Here is an 18,434-nt window from a genome sequence, read left to right on the forward strand (position 1 = left end):
CTCTAGCTCTTAAATTGACAAGATATGGGCTTAGGAAAATTGGACCAAAAATTTAATTTGCCCCAAACTCACCGAAAATGATCCTCGTGTCATGTAGATGTCGCCTTTGAAAATTTTAGAGCTCTAGCTCTTGAATTCACCAAAATATGGGCATTTGAAAAAAAACAAACGATTTGGTCCATGTATACACTGTCGTTTTGGGAAATTGGACCAAAAATGAAATTTGCCCCAAACTTACAGAAAGCAATAGTGGGGTCATGTAGATGCTGTATTTTAAAATTTTAGAGCTCTAGCTCTTAAATTGACCAAGATATGGGCTTTTCTTTAAAAACAAATGATTTGGTCCATGGTTACACTGTCGTTCGGGAAAATTGGACCAAAAATTAAATTTGCCCCAAACCTACAGAAAATGATCCTCGTGTCCTGTAGATGCGATTTTAAAAATTTTAGAGCTCTTGCTCTTAAATTGATCAAGATTTGGGCTTTTTTTTAAAAACAAACGATTTGGTCCATGGTTACACTGTCGTTCGGGGAAAATTGGACCAAAAATTAAATTTGCCCCAAACCTACAGACAATGATCCTCGTGTCCTGTAGATGCTGATTTAAAATTTTTTAGAGCTCTTGCTCTTAAATTGACCAAGATTTGGGCTTTTTTTAAAAAAAACAAACAATTTGGTCCATGGTTACACTGTCGTTCGGGAAAATTGGACCAAAAATTAAATTTGCCCCAAACTTACAGAAAATGATCTCCGTGTCCTGTAGATGCCAATTTTGAAAATTTTAGAGCTCTAGCTCTTGAATTCACCAAAATATGGGCATTTGAAAAAAAACAAACGATTTGGTCCATGTATACACTGTCGTTTTGGGAAATTGGACCAAAAATTAAATTTGCCCCAAACTTACAGAAAGCAATAGTGGGGTCATGTAGATGCTGTATTTTAAAATTTTAGAGCCCTAGCTCTTAAATTGACCAAGATATGGGCTTTTCTTTAAAAACAAATGATTTGGTCCATGGTTACACTGTCGTTCGGGAAAATTGGACCAAAAATTTAATTTTTCCCCAAACCTACAGAAAATTATCCTCGTGTCCTGTAGATGCGATTTAAAAAATTTTAGAGCTCTTGCTCTTAAATTGATCAAGATTTGGGCTTTTTTTTAAAAACAAACGATTTGGTCCATGGTTACACTGTCGTTCGGGAAAATTGGACCAAAAATTAAATTTGCCCCAAACCTACAGACAATGATCCTCGTGTCCTGTAGATGCTGATTTAAAAATTTTTAGAGCTCTTGCTCTTAAATTGACCAAGATTTGGGCTTTTTTTAAAAAAAAAAAACAATTTGGTCCATGGTTACACTGTCGTTCGGGAAAATTGGACCAAAAATTAAATTTGCCCCAAACTTACAGAAAATGATCCCCGTGTCCTGTAGATGCCGATTTTGAAAATTTTAGAGCTCTAGCTCTTGAATTCACCAAAATATGGGCATTTGAAAAAAAACAAACGATTTGGTCCATGTATACACTGTCGTTTTTGGGAAATTGGACCAAAAATTAAATTTGCCCCAAACGTACAGAAAAAGATCCTCGTGTTCTGTAGATGCTGATTTTAAAAATTTTAGAGCTCTTGCTCTTAAATTGACCAAGATTTGGACTTTTTTCTAAAAACAAATGATTTGGTCCATGGTAACACTGTCGTTCGGGAAAATTGGACCAAAAATTTAATTTGCCCCAAACGTACAGAAAATGATCCTCGTGTCTTGTAGATGCTGATTTTGAAAATCTAGATCTCTAGCTTTTAGATTGACCAAGATGTGGGCTTTGGAAAATTGGACCAAAAATTAAATTTGCCCCAAACTTGCAGAAAACCATCCTCGTGTCCTGTAGATGCGGATTTTGAAAAATTTAGAGCTCTATGCCTTAAATTGACCAAGATATGGGTTTTTTAAAAACGATTTTTCATGGTTACACTGTCGTTCAGGAAAAGATTCAGGAATAGATTTGCCCCAAACTTACACCACTGGATCCCAGTGCCATAAAGATGCTGTGTTTGAAATTCTAGCCCTCTAGCTCTTAAAGTAACCAAGATATGGGCTTTTCACAAAAATTAACGATTTGGTCCATAATTTTTAAAAAATCCAGAAATTTAAACAGAACAATCCCAAATTTGCTTTTACATTGAAAATCTCTTAATCAGTCCACACGCGGTGACAAAACACTCCATCTGGACAAACATTTGGGCAATGGGTACACTGTCATTTTGGGAAATCTGACCAAAAATGTAATTTTCCCCAAACTTACACCACTGGATCCCAGTGCCATATACTGTAGAGGCTGTGTCTGAAATTCTAGCGCTCTAGCTCCTTCCTTGTCCAAGATATGTGCTTTTTACAAAGAGAAACAATTTGGACCATGGTCACAGCCATTATTGTGACAGTTGTGATTTCTGCAGAAACCCAGGAACAAACCAGGGGCCTTTAAATCTAACTCTAATGCTCTCCCAACTGAGCTTTTTCAGTTGATATGTGTTCTTTTCTTACACTGAAATTATCTTTGAAGATATGGGCTTTTTACAAAAACGAACAATTTGGTCCATGGTTAGACTGTCATTTTTGGAAATCAGACCAAAAATTAAATTTTCCCTTAACTTACACCACTGGATCCCAGTGCCATATAGATGCTATGTTTGAAATTCTAGCGCTGTAGCCCTTTCCTTGATCAGGAAATGGGCTTTTCACAAGAGTTAACAATTTGCTCGTTTTTGGAGAATTTGACCATAATTAAAATTTCCACAAACGCCACCATTGGATCCCATGACATTCAAACTTTCAACAGTTTATCTCCCAAAGTTACAGTTTAACCCAGCTTTGAGCTTTAACAAAATAAAGGCAATTGTAAACCAGGTGAACAATTTAAATAGTTTTATTAATAATGATTTGCTATTTTCAGCCAGTTTTCTTGAAATGCATGATCTATACAGCCAGTCGTCAATGAAGAGGGCATCAGTGTGTGTGTGTGTGTGCGTGTCACACACACACACACACACCTCACAGGCCTCACTCTGCACAAGCCCAGAGTCACAGTCTGTACAATAAAATAGCAAAAAAAAAACACCTTTCATACATGTACGCACACACACGCACACAAACTCAGTTCCTTCTCTATAGAGCTGCTTGATGTTCCTGAGTACCACAACAAGGACAAAAAAAAGATAACAAAAGTGCAATATGTGAACATCAGGGTGAGAAATCGGGGATCAGAGGCATGAAGTAAGACCAGACACACACACACATACACACATACAGGTTCAAGAGCCCAGTGTGTCTTCAAAGCAATGACTATAATCCAGGGTTAGTTAGATCAATAATCATTGTTTAGACTTTTCTATTGACTGGTCTCCTTATGATCCTTGTAATCTGAGAAAACCACAACATTAATGAAACCTGATCGACTGCTAATTTTACTGCATGAATGAGGGAACCTGTTCATTCTTTGAAGTGTTAACGAAACAAATGACAGGACGACCCGAGAAATGGAAATTTAGATTAAACCCCATGTAATATTCAAAAAACAAACATCAAATGGCTTATTGATAAATTTTCAACTTGATTTTGTAATTTGGAAACATACATTTCATTGTAATCAAACATACATGTAGCAAACACTTTCTTTTTTTTTTTTTTTAATCAATGCTTAATGGTGTTATTATACATTCTTTAAAGAACAAAACAATTCATGATAAACGTCAATGTTTTGACAGTTTGACAGTTACCATGACGATGAGGATGAGGAATATCTGCTGTGGGGGAAATGGTAAAAGGTCGATTTGTTTGTAGTTCCTTGAATCGCCTTTTGATCGCAGCCCAAACGGGGGGTTTGATTGTCTTCCACTCATGCATGAATCCCCTTTATACCAAAATCACAAAGCTATAATTCCACACAGGAAAAAAACATCAACAAAACTCAAAGCGGCGAAAACAATCAAAGTATAATTAACATTTCTTTCCAATAAAATAGTAATAATTTAAACGTTTTTAAAAATTAAAATGGAAACATCTTATTCAGAGTGCCCTTTTGTGGGGCTGTTTGGTCATGCGCCCCCTGGTGGTCAGTGTTGTCAAGTGCAACCTTCAATTCAGAAGCAATCATAACAGCCAAACTCGGGTTCCCTTAGATATGGACATAAAAAAAAAAAAAATCACACTTTACAGCAACATCATTGGTCACTCATTCATGAGCACATTTCACACTCCTCATTAAAGAATAAATACAGTGAGACAGACACTCTTTGAGCTAAGATCGCAGATTTCAATCTCAATATCCGTCCAAAGACATTGTTGTTCTACTTTAATATCCTTTCGCAAACACAGACGTGAGGGGAAAAGGCAGACCGTTCAATGGAGGATCGCTGCCAACAATCACACTCCACCTGTCCACGAGTCACTCAGTGCAAAGTTACATTTAAAGGAACTGAAGACATTTTAACTCAGTTGAGATTCAGTCTGCAAAAATACACAAACAGCCTCAGCGCAATTCACAAATAGCAGGTCAAGTTCACTGCAGCAGCCCTCCAATCTCAAAGAAGTCACATCACACACACACCTGGAATCTACATATCTATCTTTGTTGACAACTTGTCATACACCCTGCGTCTGGCCTTGACATTTGTAAAATGCGCACCACTCATCAGCAAAAAGCATCTGAAGTCTGTCTGTCAACAAGACCGCCCGGACAATCACAAGGTCGCCAAACCAAACAGTCAAATGTGTTCAAATACTTTTTTACTCGTCTGAATGGACACGAACAAAGACCATAAAGAGAGAGAGAGGGGAGGGAGAGAGAAAGAGAAAGAGAAAGAGAGAGAGAGAGAGAGAGAGAGAGAGAGATCCCCTGTGTAAATATGGCTGGAACAAGACGAAGGAAGCGACTGGTGCGACAATGACCAATGACGTTAAACTGAAGGCGAAAGGTTTACTGGTAGGACTGCAGTGAAGGTGTTGAGTACACAACACAGGGTAATGTGAAGGAGGCTGCAGACAAGCGAAGGTTAGGATTTTTCAGAGATACATGACAGGAAGGTGAAGGAGAGAATGTTGAGTCATAGCAAAATGGACTGGAGAGACAAAACATGTAACCTCGCAAAGCCTGCCAAAAACTGTAGTTTTCGAAGATTTACTGAGCATTTGCTTGAGATGGACGTCTGTCAGGAAAAAGCTAAGAACATAACAGAGGAACGGCAAAAGAAGGAGCCTGGATCTGACATATGGGATGAGGGGTTGCAGTGTGGTCATTCAGTGCACCGTCAGTGCTAAGACGGTTTGGGACGCCACTGTCCCAGAGCGAAACTACATAAACTTTCCCAGAGGTAAAGTATTGAAAATAACACTGAAAGCAGACCCACTGTTCAAACATTGGGAAGTTGGCGATTTGCAAGCAAGATTCAGAGGTTTTGCTCAACAGAAAGAAGGTAATCCTGATGACATGCAGGTCCACAGGTAGGCAGGTCCTAACTGACGAGACCTTAAAGAATTTCAGAAGATTTGGCAGAAGAGGACGCTCCCTCCATTGATTCCGAGGGTCTAAAATCACCGTTTCTGAGAGTTGGGTCGGCTTTGCGAGGATACAATAAGAGGAAACGATAACAGTGATGGATACGTTGGGGGTCAAACATAGGGAGACACTTGAGACGCCTGTGGAAGGTAAGGCACAGTGCTCTGCTCATTCACGCTGCCTAAAGCCTCTGATGACCAAACATTTCCCCTTCTTCTACGCTCCAAACTCCAGCTCCTCCATTTGAAAACACTCGTCTCTCTCGATTTCCCCCCCCCTCCCTCTTTAGCACCACATAACAGACAAACCTAGAAACAAAGAGTCCTCCTCGCTCACCCGACCAATGCGGCGCTTCTTCTCTTCTTCAGTTGAGTCTTCGCCATCAAACAGCCCGAGTCTTTAACTTTTAGGGACAAAGCCTGCAGAATGAAACCACACACACAACCTCAGCTCAGATCACAGAGGGCTCATTTCCTCTACGCCAAAATTGATCCCCTCTCTCTTTCAGGTCCAGGTTACGGAAACTAGCCCAGGGTTGAAACGGTTGGATCTCTTTACCTCTGTGCTCCAGCAGCTCATATAAAAATGCAAACTACTGTTTCATTATTGAGGCTGCGACGAGTGGCTGGAGTGCGGATTGGAATTGCAGGAACACAACCGGACACATTCCGACAACAACAGAAAAAAACAACAACGTAAATGCAGTACAACTTAAATATTTTTGGTGTGATGCAGACATATTTCAATACAAAGCTTTTTTTGGGTTTATCATTTCTCTCTCTCTCTCTCTCCTTCTCTCTGTGTGGCTGATGATTTCCTCTGCAAAAGCCGGAACCCTACTGCACTTCAGATGATCTTTCGGTTTCGACCTCTGGTCTAGTTTCACTTCTCTAAATCGAGGGGTTAGATCATGTCGTTCCCTTTTCTAAAACCCTGCAGCGTCCTTCTCAAACACTGGTGTGACAAAGAGGTCCAGCGTGGGAAAACAACTCAGACTGAGTGGAGATGTGGTCGTTACATATCCAAGCTGGCTACATGTGCAAGGTTCAAGTCCCCGGTGGAGACTCCAGGCTTCTTCAAAAAACCAATGTCGCTGACCGAACAGCAGACTGAGAGTAAGTCAGGTCCTCGGGAGTTCCTCTACCGTTGTACGCGAGTAATCCACCTTCCTGATCCACATCTACGTAGTTTGTGGTTCACTGTAGGTTCTAGTTTCATATAGATGCAACACACACACACATACGTAGTCCTCCCTTCATCGCAGTGTTGTTACACAGCAAAAACATCAGGTTTGAGGGGGATCTGCAGGCGGGAGGGCAGGGGGGTGATGGTGTAACGACAGACCCGGTCGCCGGGGTCTCTGCCGCCTCTGTGTGCTTGCTGAGGTAGCGAGAGGCGAAGCCGCCGCAGGGAGAACGGATTGGACGGAGCGTTGCGAGTGTCCAAGTGTCGTCGGGGCTCAAGAAGCAACGTGTGTGTGCGTGTGTGTGCGTGTGTGTGTGTGTAAATGTGTTGGCATTTTCAGACTGGGTGCAGGGTAGTAAGGGTGTGTAATGGCTATAACTTTTTAAATATTGGTGTATAAATGGACAGGGTCTGCGTTCTGCTGTCCCGCTCACACAGTATCGTCTTCTTTACTGCGCCTTTTTTACGTTTGCGTGTACTCTGTGTGTGCGTCTGTGCGTGAGACCAATCACAATTTGTGTTTCCCTGACACTATGGAGCCGTGGAGCTCCTCGTCCATAGCCACAAAGCGCCCTCTGCTGGAATCCAGGAAGTACAGTCTATCTGACACCATGCTGGGGTCGAAGCCCTCCCGACGCAACTCCGTCTTCTGAAACTTAAACGTTCCTGAGGTGAAGAAGGAGAAACGGGAGAGAGAAGTGAGACATCGTCGTTTCATTTAACAGTTAGAGTGACACTGTGTGTGTGTGTGTGTGTGTGTGTGTGTGTGTTTTATTGATCGTTCCATTGCGTCTTCATCCACCTGTCTTGTCGACCTCTGGCAGGAAGCGGAGGAAGACTGGCCTTGCGTATGGAGGAAGAGCCTTTTCCATGTCCTTCACAAACTTCTCCAAGTCAGTGGAGTTGGACGGATCGGCGATGGCGGCCATTCCCGCCTTCCCCTCGGCTCCTGCACGAGCGGAAACACACAATTTGGATTAATTCTCTGATCAATTACAGTTTAAAATCAAACAAATGACAATAAATACTGTGGTTTATGAAGTGAAAGACTCATTTCTGGTTTAAGCAGCAGAGGCAGAAGCCTCCGTCTGCTTTAGTAGCAGTAGCAGCATTATACCTGTAGGGGTCACTAGTGTCCACTATGATGATGAAGTCATGAATCAATGCCATCACCACATACATCAAGCATCAATGCATTTCATTGAATATTCTTTTATTTAAAGGCATATTAGGACGTTAAGTCTTAATATTCATAACAGACACACGGTAAACAACAACAGGCAACCTTAAAAGTAAAATAAATCATTAAAAAATAAATACTAGACAGACTTATTCTTGTTGTATCAAAGTGGGGGGAGGAGCCATGTGGCCGTGTGACATAAACCAGGCAGGTATTTGCATATATAACAATATCTTTCCTGCTCAGAGTGCCTGTGTGTATGAGTGTATGAGTGTATGAGTGTATGCCTGTGTTGCCCCTGATGTGGTCTGATTTGCCGAGCCCAGCTTGTATGACAATATATAAAATTCAAATACATTTTAGCTGCGATCTATTCTTGTGAAGCCAGACACACAGAATTGACACTTGCAAGCGGCATGCAAAGGAGGAAGAGGACGAATCAAACTGAGTAAATAAATACAAATACAGTATACCGCGTGTGTGTATGTTTAAGACTTTACCTGGTATTTCCACGCCGTAGACGACCACGTCCTTCATGTCGAGCAGCCTGCTGAGGGTTCCCTCCACCTCGGTGGTGGAGACGTTCTCCCCCTTCCAGCGGTACGTGTCCCCTGTGCGGTCCTTGAAGTACAGGTAGCCACAGTCATCCATGATCAGCACATCGCCTGGAGAGAGGAGGCAGGAGATCACATCCACTCATAAGGTTTAGTCGGCACAGGTGAGGTGAACGTCTCTAGTGTGTGTGTGTGTGTGTGTGTGTGTGTGTGTGTGTGTGTGTGTGTGTGTGTGTGTGTGTGTGTGTGTGTGTGTGTGTGTGTGTGTGTGCGTGCGCGTGCGTGGTCTCGAACCAGAGAGGTAGGCGCTGTCTCCCTTCTTGAAGACGCTGTGTGCAACCTTCTTGCTGGTTGCAGATTGATTGACATAGCCGTCAAACCTGCGGAGAGGGTCGGTCTGAATGATCCGGCCTACTAACTGGCCTGGCTCCCCTATAGAGAGAGAAAGAATGAAAAATGGAGGAAGGTTAAAAGGAAATCTTGATGATAAATCTGTTTCTGTCAGAATTGCTGTGTAAATGTGTCGTCTAGTTCCTGAGCCAACATGGACACGAGCCTACCAGGTTTACAGGGAATGCAGACACCATCGTGTCCCCGAATGAGCTCCATGGTCTCTTCATCCACCTTCACCAGTCTGATGGGGTAGATGTAGGGCAGAATGCGACTGTTGAAGCCACACGCTCCGGTCTAGAGCGCAGAAACGTCAATGAATTACGAAGATTTTAACAAGCGAGAACCTTTTTCACTTGATCGGCATCTTGGCTCAACTTGGCAGCTTTCCCACCTTGTTGTCGAAGTTGCCCACGCTGCAGTTGCACTCCGTCGCTCCGTAGAACTCGGCCACCTGTGGGATGTTGAAGCGGCCCGTGAACTCCTCCCATATGGACTGACGCAGGCCGTTACCCAGCGCCATGCGAACCCGATGCAGCTTCTCCGTGTCGCGGACCGGCTGGTTCAGGAGGTAGCGGCAGATCTCACCGATGTACTGCACAATCTGGAACACACACGCGACCACACGGACTGATTCAAAGGGAAATCTGAACGAATGGGAGAAACTATACAGAGACGTTAAAGAGGATGTGTGAAAATCTCAAAATCAGAGAAATGGTTGGCTTACGGTGCAGTTGTATTTGGCGCAGTCGTCCCAGAAGCGAGAGGCGGAGAACTTCTTTTTGATGACCACAGTCATGCCATGAATGATGCACTGGCCCACTCCCACTATGTTACCTGCACAAACACACAAGGTGTTACTTTCATACCTTAAATAGTACATATGACGCATGAACATTCTTTGTGTGTGTGTGTGTGATGTGGCCGTTTCCTGGATTGTGGCTAAAACAGGACGAGCGTGAAAATATGCAGAATAAGGAGCCACTGTAGTTTGTGACCAAATCTTTGGATTGTCTTACTGAACAGGTCTCAAGTCTTTGTCTCCGTGTAATTTAGGGTTTTTACAACTAAGTAACAGTAAATCTTACGCCTTGAGGAAGTTGAAAGAAAATGTGAAAGTGGAAAGTTGGGTCACTGTAGCTTTAATGGTTGTCAGAGTTAGCGCTTCCTGTGCAACACACACACACACACACACACTCGCACAGTCACAAACTCACTCACTCACTCACTCACACACACTCTTCCAGTTATACCTGCAGAGTGATAGAGTGGCAGGCAGTCATACAGGACGTCATCTGATCTCATCCTAAAGCCATAATACACCAACGCAGCCATGCGGTAATACCTGAAAAACAGGGGTTGAGAAACAGAGCAAGAGAGTGGGAATGTGACGTAAACAAACTGGTTTCACTGGCATTCCTCTCCCTCTCCCCTCTCACAGCACGCACACCCACACTCATACATGAAAGCAGCTGCAGCTCTTGTGTGTCTGCACGTCTCCTTCCTACCTGCTGTGCACAACAATAGCCGCTTTAGGCATCCCAGTGGTTCCCGACGTGTAAATGTAGAACAGGCGATCTGAAACGGACAACACAGGAGATGAGAGCATGGAACCGACAAACCGCTAAAAGAGGAGCCGTCGTGTCGGGGTGAAACTAGACCTAAAAGCAGAGGCGTCCACCAATGATCGGATCACTTGCGTCAGTTACAATGTGATTCAAAGGTCATGGGTTCTTATGCAGAGGCAGCTTGTGTGTTATGTTGCAGACCTGTGAAGCAGCTTGGGGGTCGGCTGGGCAGGTGAGAGGGGGCGGCGGCGATCAGGGGCTCTAGGCACTCGGTTCCTTTCGGCATCCGTTTGGGGTCCCAGTCTCCGGAGCAAAACATCTGCACCGCCTTCCCCATAGAGCTGTGGACCTCACACACCGCTGGAGAGAGAGAGAGAGAGACAGAATCGAAAGAGTCAACGCCGGTCAGTTGCAATTTTGGTATGAAAGCGGTTGGTTATGTTTATGCTTGACGCGATCAACATGACAGTATTGAGATGGAGACAGCATGGGTAAGATAAGGGGGGACAAAGATTTGAGATAGAGAAGAATGTTTGAGAAAGGAAGGAGAGAAGCTGAGAGAGGGAGCGAGAGAGAGATTGAGGGAGAGAGAGAGAGAGAAGCAGACTTGAGAGGTCTGATGTCACGCCGACTTGACTTTGGCCTGATCAGCAGCGAGGAGGCTGCGATTCCAATTACTTAAAGGCGCGAAGCACACGGCAGCGACAGGAGCGTTACATCATTCCAGGGACAGACAGCACACGCCGCTCTTTACGGCCGCTACGATCAGTGCTTCTCACATGGGCAGGGAGCCAAAGAAGGTCACACGTTTGATGTAATGTATGCTCAAAACTACACTGTCAGGTGAAATCAACAATATAGTTCCATAACCTGGACCCCGTTTGTTAAATTGGTTCAAATCGTTTATCAATCGATTCTTTTCTTCGGCCTCATAATACTGGGATGTAAAGATGGAGCCGCTTGTCTGCTTCCCTCTCCATTACACGCTCTGCCCCCTCGAGTTCATCAGCTGATAGAAGCACCGCGGCACAGACGATGGAGAGGGACACACCTCCTCCAAACCCATTTATCTTTCATGACCTGAGCTGCTCTGTGTCTGTAACACCCCCCCCCCCCTCACAGCACAGGGGGAAGGACAGAAAGCCACTCAACAGCAGAAATTAAAGCATTAGTACAGGACCTGAAACTGGTGAGTATGGAGCCAGAAACAACTCCTAATACTCTTATTACAGGCATGAAAAGAATAAAGGAGTTTTGAGTGAGGACAACTTACCGTCAGTCAGCTCTGAGCCAAACATCACGGCCTTGGCGTTGGAGATGGTGACACAGTGGACCAAGGCCTCCAGCCTCAAGTTAAAGTTAATGAGAGCGGCCTCCACCCCGATCTTGGCCATGCCCAGCCACAGGCCCACGTACTGGGACCTGTTCTCCATGAAGAGGGCCACCACATCTCCCTCCTTTACGGCAAACAACAAAACACTGAGCGTTATTCGCACAGCCACATCATGCATCTTTGATTAGAAAAGACCCGCTTGATGAACGGAACAAAACAAACAATCAGTTAGACTGTAATACAAGCAAACGTCTTTTTCAGTGTCGGTGTGTGTTTAGTTGCAGCGCTACCTTGAAGCCTCGCTCCAGCAGCAGATTAGCCACTCTGTTGGAGTATTCATCCAGCTGCCGGAAGCTCCACTTCTCCCCGGTCCCTTCGAAGATCAGTGCCGTTTTGTCCCCGAAGCGCCGCACCGTCTCGGCAAAGATCTTGGGAATGGTGTTCTTCTCTCTCAGGTGGCGTTTGACATTCAGCTTCACCCGCAACAACACATATGCTGCACTGTAGGGAAGAGATGAATGGAGAGATTGAAGATAAATGGAAGGCAGGGAGAAGGAAAGAAAAGGACGAGGAACAACGAGGAGGGGAGCGAGGTCAAGGTCACAGGCGAGCAGACGGGCTACTTCCCTAACGTTCCAATTATTACTGAAAGAATAAAATCAGTCACTTTGAAGTAAAAATTCTTCATCTACATCATTGATGACCACTGAGGATCAAAGCAATGCACGATGTAAACATAGACGTTGTGGAAATCCTAATGTGAGTCTGGTCTATTCTTGTTTCTATGCTTCTATGCAACATGTACCTTTATGACCTGGACACAATGAGAAGCCAGACGGGCAGCGTGTTGTAAAACGTTATGACACACAGTGCAAAGGGGCAAAGTCTGCCCTGATGGAAACATCTCAGGTGATACTTTACATTTACAGCCCGAGTGTAAAGATAATGGGTAACATCCAGAGCGCCGTCTGTTGCCCCAGAGATCATAAAAGCCTTTTTGTACCAGACGTCGGTTACTTCATGACGTGCACAGATCGGGCCGATAGCAACATCTACTTCATTTCACAAACGATTAGTCTCATGTTGGTGCAGATAAATAGATAAGATGAGCACAGGTGGAGTCCTTTGCACCTTTGGCCTACTGACGATTATCTAATAAAACAAAGCAAGAGCTAGATTAACTCTACATTATGTAATCAATCTATTCATTATACTCTTATTAGTTAGGGCAAGATTAATAAAACAATATATTCACAACAAACACCAACTAGCGCAGCGGCTGTACGCCTACTTAACTACCCTGTGGAACCCTTTCCCAACGTCTAAAGATACACAAGATTGTATTTTCTTTAGGTGAAGTCCCTGTAGGAGAATGACGAGCATGTAAGCGATGTCTAACACATAATGGAGGAAAATGTTGCAATTCAAAGATATTTTAGGGCCTCACGGTATTTGAAACACACACCTGCACACACTCTTCCTCATTCCTAAGGCTCCTGATGGTTATCATGTTTAGAATTGTGCTCATATCTTTAAACAGCGTCTGTTTCACCTCTGCTCCTACCTGATGAACTCAATGTTTTCCACTGATTTTGAAGGAAAGAAGCGGCACAATTCAAGCATATTTCCATTCAGCGTCTGCAGTGTGTTCAGATGTCAAGTTTATGTTGACTTTAGTTATCCAAGGTCTTATTTAGCCTGGCTTCAACTATCAACATGAATGTTGTTAATAAGGGCAAAAGTCACATTGATAGTGGCTCCCTGTGACAGGAGAGACTTCAAACAGGACTCTGGGTCAGAAATCACAACTTTGTCACTAAATAAGTAAATAAAACCGAACCTACACATACTGTACACACACACATACACACACACAGAAACGTCATTATGCTTACTGTAGGTCTCTTCCGATTGTTTTGGCGAAAACCTGCAGGAAGCTCCATCCTCCGCTTCCCAGGTAGAAGATGAGGATGGCGGGGAGAACCTGGTACCACGGCAAACCCACCAGCAACCTCAACACAAACAGCAGCGCCGTGCAGCACGATAGACGAATCATCCTGAGAGAACGCACATCAGCACACACACAGGAAACAGACATGACTCGCGATCACTTCAGGATGCATCGTCGAAGGCAAAAGGTTACATTCCTAAGAAAGTGGAACAGATCTTGAATCAAGAATCTTCACTTTGGTATTCATGGCAACCATCTTGTGATTTCCTACACACCTCCGGCCCTTTTTAAATCTAGTGACTCTAGGGACTGTGAACCTGCACTGACTGGTATTACACACACTCCCAAACAAAGAATGTAAAATGAAATATTCTATTCTATGTACATATATGAACTGTATGTTAAATTCCACATGCATGAATGGATCATAACACTAATGAGACTCAGACTACTAAGGAAACTATTTATCCTGTTTTCTGCAATACCGTCCTTGGAGCAACTGAACCTTGGGGGAAGTCTTGACTCGGAGCCAGCAGGCCACAGTGACAGCTGAGCCCGCAGAGGACAGCGCGTGGGGGCTCACTGCTAACCGATAGCCGGGCAAGATGAGCCTCTAACCGGGGGACGGTCGGTTTAAAGTGACGGCTCCGTGATCATCTATTCATTAGGCGAGATGGTGAAGAAATTGAGCTATCGGGAGCGTCGTTCCTATGCTAAACACGAGCATATTCCACGCAGAAATCAATGGAATGTGACAGTAACGGTGGCCATGTCTCATTAGAAAATACAGTGAGACATTGTCCGCACGTTTGAATGCGTGAATGGACGACAGATCGACGTGTTGTGTCACACGACGAGTGAAAGAAACGCATTTAGAGGCGAGATCACGCCACATTAGGCGGAAAAAAGCCTCATCATCCGCCGCTGCCGCTTCTGCTACACCCGGAAACCTCACAGTCGCGTAGCATCATATTGCGGTAACGGAGGAGGCAAAACCCACAGCGAGGCTCAACCCACCGCTGGTTACGCGACACCTCCTCCCCTGCCCAGTGCCATGTGCGCCCGGGCAAGGCAAGGCATGTCACCCAAGTCCCTCCGGGGCTGGCGTTCATTCTAGCGGCGCTAACCCGATGCGGGCTGCGGGGAGAGGAGCGCCGGGGAGAGGAGGGGGAGCAGGAGGGTGCGCAGCGTGCTGTGCGCATCGGCTTAGCGGGGAGGCGGATGGACAGTGACAGCAACAGCTTCATGCGTCTGACCGTGTCCGTATAAATGACGTTTAAAGCGCCATGGCTACAATCTGACGGGGTAGGAAGGTTTCAGTGGGGTGATAGCTAGCAAGGTTAACAGAGGACACAAAGTCAGCACCGGGGCTCTACCCTCCCTTTCTCCTAGCAAGGACCGGACCCATCCTAAGCACAGCCCGGCACAGTCTCACACACACATATCCATTGTTTACCTTACCTTACCTTACACGCCGTAGCCTCGCAGTACACGCGTAGAAACACCCCGAACCGCAACGTTGTTGTGTGCGATTCCACCTTGATCGGCTTATGGCTCCTAGCCTGGTCGCCCCCTCCGCTCGTCGCCGCCGCCGCTGCCGCTTGACAGAGACTCGCTGAAGCACACACGGACACACACACACACGCGCGCACAGGGCTCTGCCGTTATTAACACAGTCGGCTTCCCCTCCCCTCCTCCGGTGCTACGCGAGTTAAATTAGCCTGGCCCCGTGTGTCGACTTTGCCCCCGCTGTTATCATCCATTCATGGCGGCTATTGTTAATATCATTTTCCCTTCATTGTAGCCGATAAGCTCGCGCACCAGCGTAATTCAAACGACCTTATAATTTTCTTATCTGGGCCCGCCCAACCGTCACCGCTCAGCCAATGGCGGACGTCAAGGTTGATTGACAGGCAAGAGAGCCAATAAGAGATTCGCTCTGATTTACACATCCCGTCCTACAGGGGGCGGGGTTTGCGGCATTGGGAAGAGGAAATGCGGTGCGGCCCTGGTGACGGCGAGGGGGAGGCGGGTGCAAGCGGTGGATTCTACCCGGCAGTGACAAGACAAGGCCCCGCTACAAAGCAAGACGAGTGGCGCAAAAAAGGAGCCCCAAGACGTACGAGCACTGTCCGCGCACGTATGTCCAGCCGACAGATGCGCTCCGACACGCATCTCTCCAGGAGGAAGGTCGGGGTAATAACAAGCGAGCGGTAGTGATTTTGTCACTGCGGGAAAGGAGATGTTAGAATAACGGCCACATCAGCTGATTCCACGATAAAGGAGGCGATCGTAAATGGAGGGAGTGTCTGAAAGATAAATGATTCTGATGGCAGGCAAATGAACATGCAATCACATCCAGTGCCAAGATCTTTTCCTGCACAGTAATATAATAGAATCCATTAAACCCGGTTAGTGGGGCTGATAATACTCACTTTGTGTTGAGGGGCGTTGATTAAATTGTGTGGCCATTTTCAAGGCTGTGTGTGGTGGTTTTGTATTAAGTGGAACATTGCTGTATTTCACAATCTACCGCCTCCTAATTTAACAGAAGTTGATTGACACTGATAAGGTGGCAACGAAAAGTAACACGTTATAAGCTTTCATTAACACATTATTCATTGCACAGGGCTGTACTGCACTGGATTGCCCACATACACCTAATGAAGTGGCCAATGAGTGCAGATATCAACATGTGACCTATAGTGACGCCTGATGATTTTGTGAGCTTGTGTTAGATCCATGCATAGTAATGACCTTTACTATTATCCAAAGGTTTACTGAAGCTGTTGTGGTGGCTCCAGTCGACCCAACACCTTTGTCACTCACTCTTTGTGGTTGAACATGTTTCAGACTCATATTATGGCAACAAAAAAAAGTGGATCCTCATTGCCAACAACTACAATTCATGTTCTGTCCAGGTGATTGCAACCAAATTAAACATAAATAATTTACCACATAATGCAAGATCACAGATGGCTTTGGCCCAGTTTTGCCACAAAGAGGGCGATGTGTCAGTTTTCATGATAGTGATGTTGCACATGAAACACATTGCATAATCGAGACAGATTACAAAATCCCTAACTAACACTAACTGATGACAGTAAATCAGAGGTTAACAGAAGAACTACCTGAGGTCCTATGAGGTCAAATCCTCCTGTTTGCATTAAATGTGACAGAATATACAGTCAAATATATTTTTTAACTGTATCCACCTGCACCAGCAATACAAACGCTTAAGTAGAAGTTTAATAGCACACTCACCTCACGCTAACCTGAATGTATGATAGGTAATGATTCATGTCATGATTGAGACATTAGGATGAGCTTTGACCTGTATAGATACGATAAAGGTGCATCCATGCAGAAGAATATGAAAAAATATGCTCGTCCTTGTCGCAGAAACACAGCCTGTTCCTCTGCAGTTATCAGTCGATTACACACCTTATCAGTGTTTCCTAGATAAGGTCAGGCCCCGTTCATCATACCACTTCTCATTATTCTTCCTCTAGAACAGAGCATGAACTGAACTCTCATGGGAACAGACAGCAGCATTTAGGATTTCTTTTTTATTACTAGTCACAATTTCAGATGGTTTAGTAGGGACAGACAGGAAACCGAAGAACAGTTGCACAATATCCTTTCACCTCCATTAAGATTTGTTTAAGAAGTGGGTGGGGCCAACATGACTAACAGCATATTTAGGGCAGAATGCAGCATAGTACTGTTGTAGTAGAGGTGCAGTGTGTTATAGCACTTTAATCCACCTTAAACAGTGGATCAAACTTGGATAAAAGCTTAACAATTAACAATTACGAGGATCAGGATTGAGAATCACTAGCAGACAAACCAGCGCTGGAAAAGCATAGTATCCAATAATAATATATATTTATGATACACAAAATAAATTATATGAGATGAACACCATACAGACAATTAACTGTAATATCACAGAATTCTTTATATTCTGTAAATATCACAAATGGCAGCGAGCTCCATGCATATTCCACTCCAAACTCCACTTAGATAAAGTAAAAATATCAAAATAGAACATGTCCCATAAAAGGTGCTTAGTGTCTCAACACTATTTACAACGTTGTCCAACCGAGTGTATAAGTAAAGAGCTGGACAGGAGCCATCTGAGCTTTTCTGCTTCAGCCTTAATGGTTTGAGTAGATGGCCCACTTTAAAATGAGACCCGACTGCTGTGCCATCAGCTTTCTCCGCATATGGTGGCCATTGTTGATCTAGGTTACTCTTTCACTTCCTTCAGGTGGAGGAGGACACGGTAAGTGTAACAAACTCTGGTGATGGCTGGTTCAGGTTCGAGTTCCATTTCTCTCATCTTTCGTCCAAATGCTTCCTTCGGTCTTTGCTTTTTGTCTTTGTACCCATCTCCCAGTAGCCAGAGGAACAGTTTACTACACTGTATTTACCTTCATGGTTTTCCCCGTCTATCAGTCATCCAGTTCCAGACCGAAGTGGCTGTAGAGGTCTCGTGTGGTGGTCCCCCTCAGAGCAGCTGCAACACACAGCAAAGCAGTGGTGAGGCCTCTTCAGCAGATCCCAGGGTCAAATTCCTCTGCTCTTCCTTTCAAACAACCCACCAAAACACTGTACAGAACTCAGACACACTGCCAAACCCATCCATCACACTTAACACAAAGCTTATTTAGTGAAAAGTAAATACAGTAACTTAAAAATAACTACAAAAAGTCATACAAGCC

At 44.6% G+C, this 18,434-nt stretch overlaps 2 protein-coding genes across 3 annotated transcripts in view; both read right to left on the reverse strand.

Annotated features, from left to right (window-relative positions):
- Positions 1 to 2,902: 2,902 nt before the first annotated feature.
- slc27a4 (solute carrier family 27 member 4) lies at positions 2,903 to 15,557 on the reverse strand. Of its 2 annotated transcripts, none has more exons than XM_076163809.1 (14): positions 15,174 to 15,557; positions 13,652 to 13,813; positions 12,047 to 12,257; positions 11,697 to 11,880; positions 10,625 to 10,783; positions 10,364 to 10,433; positions 10,109 to 10,200; positions 9,583 to 9,692; positions 9,250 to 9,459; positions 9,026 to 9,152; positions 8,760 to 8,897; positions 8,412 to 8,576; positions 7,534 to 7,680; positions 2,903 to 7,397 (listed from the first exon to the last, which is right to left on the reverse strand). In XM_076163809.1, the coding sequence occupies exons 2-14, from the start codon at positions 13,810 to 13,812 to the stop codon at positions 7,240 to 7,242; spliced, it is 1,932 nt and encodes a 643-aa protein (XP_076019924.1). In that variant the 5' UTR covers position 13,813; positions 15,174 to 15,557; the 3' UTR covers positions 2,903 to 7,239. The 2 variants fall into 2 exon arrangements, with proteins under 2 accessions (XP_076019924.1, XP_076019925.1); XM_076163810.1 differs by having other exon boundaries at positions 15,164 to 15,557.
- A 1,735-nt stretch (positions 15,558 to 17,292) lies between these two features.
- The window catches only part of swi5 (SWI5 homologous recombination repair protein), a 5,628-nt gene continuing 4,486 nt past the window's right edge, over positions 17,293 to 18,434 (reverse strand). The window contains exon 5 of the mRNA XM_076164074.1: positions 17,293 to 18,229. Within this exon, the coding sequence (XP_076020189.1) occupies positions 18,165 to 18,229 (65 nt within the window). The 3' untranslated portion in view covers positions 17,293 to 18,164. The remainder of the gene's footprint in view (positions 18,230 to 18,434) is intronic.

This window comes from Genypterus blacodes, unplaced genomic scaffold (genome assembly GCF_046128005.1).
Source record: "Genypterus blacodes isolate CSIRO-AG114 ecotype Tasmania unplaced genomic scaffold, CSIRO-AGI_Gbla_v1 ptg000133l_1, whole genome shotgun sequence".
Taxonomy (NCBI): domain Eukaryota; kingdom Metazoa; phylum Chordata; class Actinopteri; order Ophidiiformes; family Ophidiidae; genus Genypterus; species Genypterus blacodes.